At 49.5% G+C, this 3,106-nt stretch overlaps 1 protein-coding gene across 1 annotated transcript in view; it reads right to left on the reverse strand.

Annotated features, from left to right (window-relative positions):
* Positions 1-637: 637 nt before the first annotated feature.
* Positions 638-3,106, reverse strand: part of ORAOV1 (oral cancer overexpressed 1) — a 49,842-nt gene continuing 47,373 nt past the window's right edge. The window contains exon 5 of the mRNA XM_023761839.1: positions 638-1,205. Coding sequence (XP_023617607.1) covers positions 1,149-1,205 — 57 coding nt within the window. The 3' untranslated portion in view covers positions 638-1,148. The remainder of the gene's footprint in view (positions 1,206-3,106) is intronic.

Raw genomic sequence — 3,106 nt, forward strand, 5'->3', positions numbered from 1 at the left:
TCCGCCCGCGTCTGTCCCAGGATCCTCCCTCGGGAAAGAGAGACTCCGCTTTATATGGGGTTCTTACAAAACCTCACACTGCGGGCCTCTCTCTCTCGATATTTTGTTTTATAATAGACTGTTTTGAGCAGTTGTAGGTTTACAGAAAAATGAGGGGAAAGTACAGAGAATTCCGGTGTCGCCTCTCGCCCCAGCCCCCGCCTCCAGTTTCCCGTGTTAACATCCTGCATTGGTGTGGAACCTTTGTCACAGCTGACGAGGCGACATTGTACCTTGCAATCAAGCAGAGTTCTGTTTACTCGAGGGCTCAGTCTTGGTGTCCACAGTCAATGGGTCGGCACAAGTACATGATGGCACGTGTCCACCACTGTAGGGTCCTACAGGGTGGTTTCAGGGCCCTGACACCCCGTGACCCCCTTTCATCCTCCAGCCCCAGACAACCACTGAGTTTGTTTGTGTGGTTTTTATAAATATATTTTATTGATTTTTTACAGAGAGGAAGGGAGAGGGATAGAGAGTTAGAAACATCGATGAGAGAGAAACATCGCTCAGCTGCCTCCTGCACACTCCCTACTAAGGATGTAACCAAGGTACATGCCCTTGACCGGAATCGAACCTGGGACCCTTCAGTCCACAGGCTGACGCTCTATCCACTGAGCCAAACCAGTTAGGGCACCACTGAGCTTTTTGCTGTGGCCATAGTTTTGTCTTGCCCAGAACTTCCTATAGTTGGAATCATACAGTGTATCCCCTTTTCGAATGAATGTTTTTCACTTAGTGGTATGCATTTAACATTCCCTCACGCCTCTCCGTGGCTTCTGTGCTCATTCCTTCTTAGCGCTGAACGATATTCCATTGTGTGGATGGACCACAGTTTTCTCGTCCGCTGGCCTCCTGGAGGGCATCTTGGTTGCCTTTAAGTCTTGGCAATTGTGGATAAAGCTGCTGTAGACATCCGTGTGCAGGTTTCTGTGTGGACGTAAGTTTTCCACTCCTTTGGGTAAGGACCAAGGAGCGTAATTGCTGGACTGTATGTTTAGTTTTGTAAGAACCAAACTTTCTCCCAAAGAGGCTTTATCGCTTTCCATTCCCACCAGCAACGCACGACAGTTCCGGTTGCTCCACAATCTCATCTTCACTGGGTGTTGTCAGCGTTCTGGATTTGGGCTGGTGTTGTAGAAAACCCCACATGATCCATTAAAACACTATTTCAAGCAAGAAAAGGGATCAGCAAGGCAGCAGACGATATTAAGCCATCAATAGCTTTCACACACACACGCACACACACATGCGCACACACACATGCACACACACATATACACACAGAGAGAAACTATACTGGAAGGGGGGAAAAAAACAAGCCTCAATTAATTTCTTTAAAGATAAAATACTAAGGAATAAGCACAACGAGAACTTTAAAAGGCCGAGATGAAAAGTAAACTCGCCAATGATTGAAGAACAGAAAAGAGGACCATCAGAAAGACAAGCGGAGCTCGAGGTCAGTGCTCCCGGGCTACTTTACAAAGTTAACTTGGTCAAACCAAGGAAAATACAAACGTTTTCTTTGACTAGACCAGGCAGTGCTAACATTCGTATGGGAAAATGAATAAGATAGCCAGGGACACCCTGAAAAGGGGGGGAACAGGCAGAGGGGTTTTCCTGGAAGATATTAAAACATATCAGAAAGCATCAATCGTTAAAACAGGGTGGGACCAGAAATAAATAGACAAAGACACGGCGCGGAAGGTCCAGGTAGACTCGAATACAACCAGGAAAGAGAAGGCGTCTCGGTCCACGGAGGAGGCAGCCAGCAAGTGGTGGGGCAAGAGGGCAGCTGGTGGGGGGGGGGGGCAAGCAGGCAGCTGGTGGGGGGCAAGCGGGCAGCTGGTGGGGGGCAAGCGGGCAGTTGGTGGCGTATGCCAGGATGAGCTCCCAACTGGGTCCAAGAGTCAAAGGAGAAAAGAAAACAGATCTGCCATGAAAGTGCTAGGAGAGCACAGGGAAGGATTCTTTCATAACCCACAATAGGGAAGGCCTTTCCATTATGACTAAAAATGTAAAAGGAACCCAAAACATTTAACTACGTAAAAACTGAAATTTTCCACACGGGGGAAAAAAAGCACCATGAGAAAAATCAGAAGGCAAGACCAATCAGGCTCCTGGAATTTTAGAACTAGAAGGACTTTTCACGGGCATCTTAGGGACCGTGTAAAATTATGGGCTGAATTGGGTCCCCCCCCCAAAAAAAAGAAATCATATTTTGAGGTCCTGACACCAAGTGCCTTAGTGTGTGATCACATTTGGAGACAGGGCCTTGAAAGAGGTGACTGAGGTAGAATGAGGTCACTAGAGTGGGCCTAGCCCTGATAGAGGAGATCAGGACACGGACACACACAGAGGGACCATCTGGGGACACAGCGAGACGATGATCGTCTACGCACTAAGGAGCGAGGCCTCAGGAGGAACCAGCCCTGTTTACACCTGGATCTTGGACCTTCAGCCTCCAGGACTTACAAATGTCTGTTGTGTAAGCCGTCTGTCTGGGACTTTGTTATAAAAGCCACTAGAAATGAATACAGGGAGTATCCTGAGGACCAAGAGTATCTTGCTGGTAGGGAATATCTTGCTGGTGGGGAGTATCTTGCTGGTGGGGAGTATCTTGCTGGTGGGGAGAATCTTGCTGGTGGGGAGTATCTTGCTGGTGGGGAGTATCTTGCTGGTGGGGAGTATCTTGCTGGTGGGGAGTATCTTGCTCACTAAATCCAGCAGATTTTCCCATGAGACTCCCCCTACAGTCCCATAGGAAGCTGCTACTGACCCGACAGGTGACTGTTGGCCCTGCTCTGGCCTCTGCCCAGCTCCTGCTCCTTCTTGTCCCTGGCACTCTGGACTCCTCACTCCCAGCGTTGATGCTTCCTGCCTGGGCAGAACCTTCACACCTGGAAATTGTTTGGGGTCCCTTTTGGCAGCTGACTTCATCAGCCCCTCTCGGTCTCCCTTGTGCCCTGAGTTTGACAGCCCAGCCCAGCCCTCCCCCACCCCCACCCCCAACACCTTCTTTAGCATCGACGTGTCCCAGCCAGTTTCCCACCTCTCGATGCTGCGT

Source organism: Myotis lucifugus, unplaced genomic scaffold (genome assembly GCF_000147115.1).
Source record: "Myotis lucifugus unplaced genomic scaffold, Myoluc2.0 scaffold_218, whole genome shotgun sequence".
Taxonomy (NCBI): domain Eukaryota; kingdom Metazoa; phylum Chordata; class Mammalia; order Chiroptera; family Vespertilionidae; genus Myotis; species Myotis lucifugus.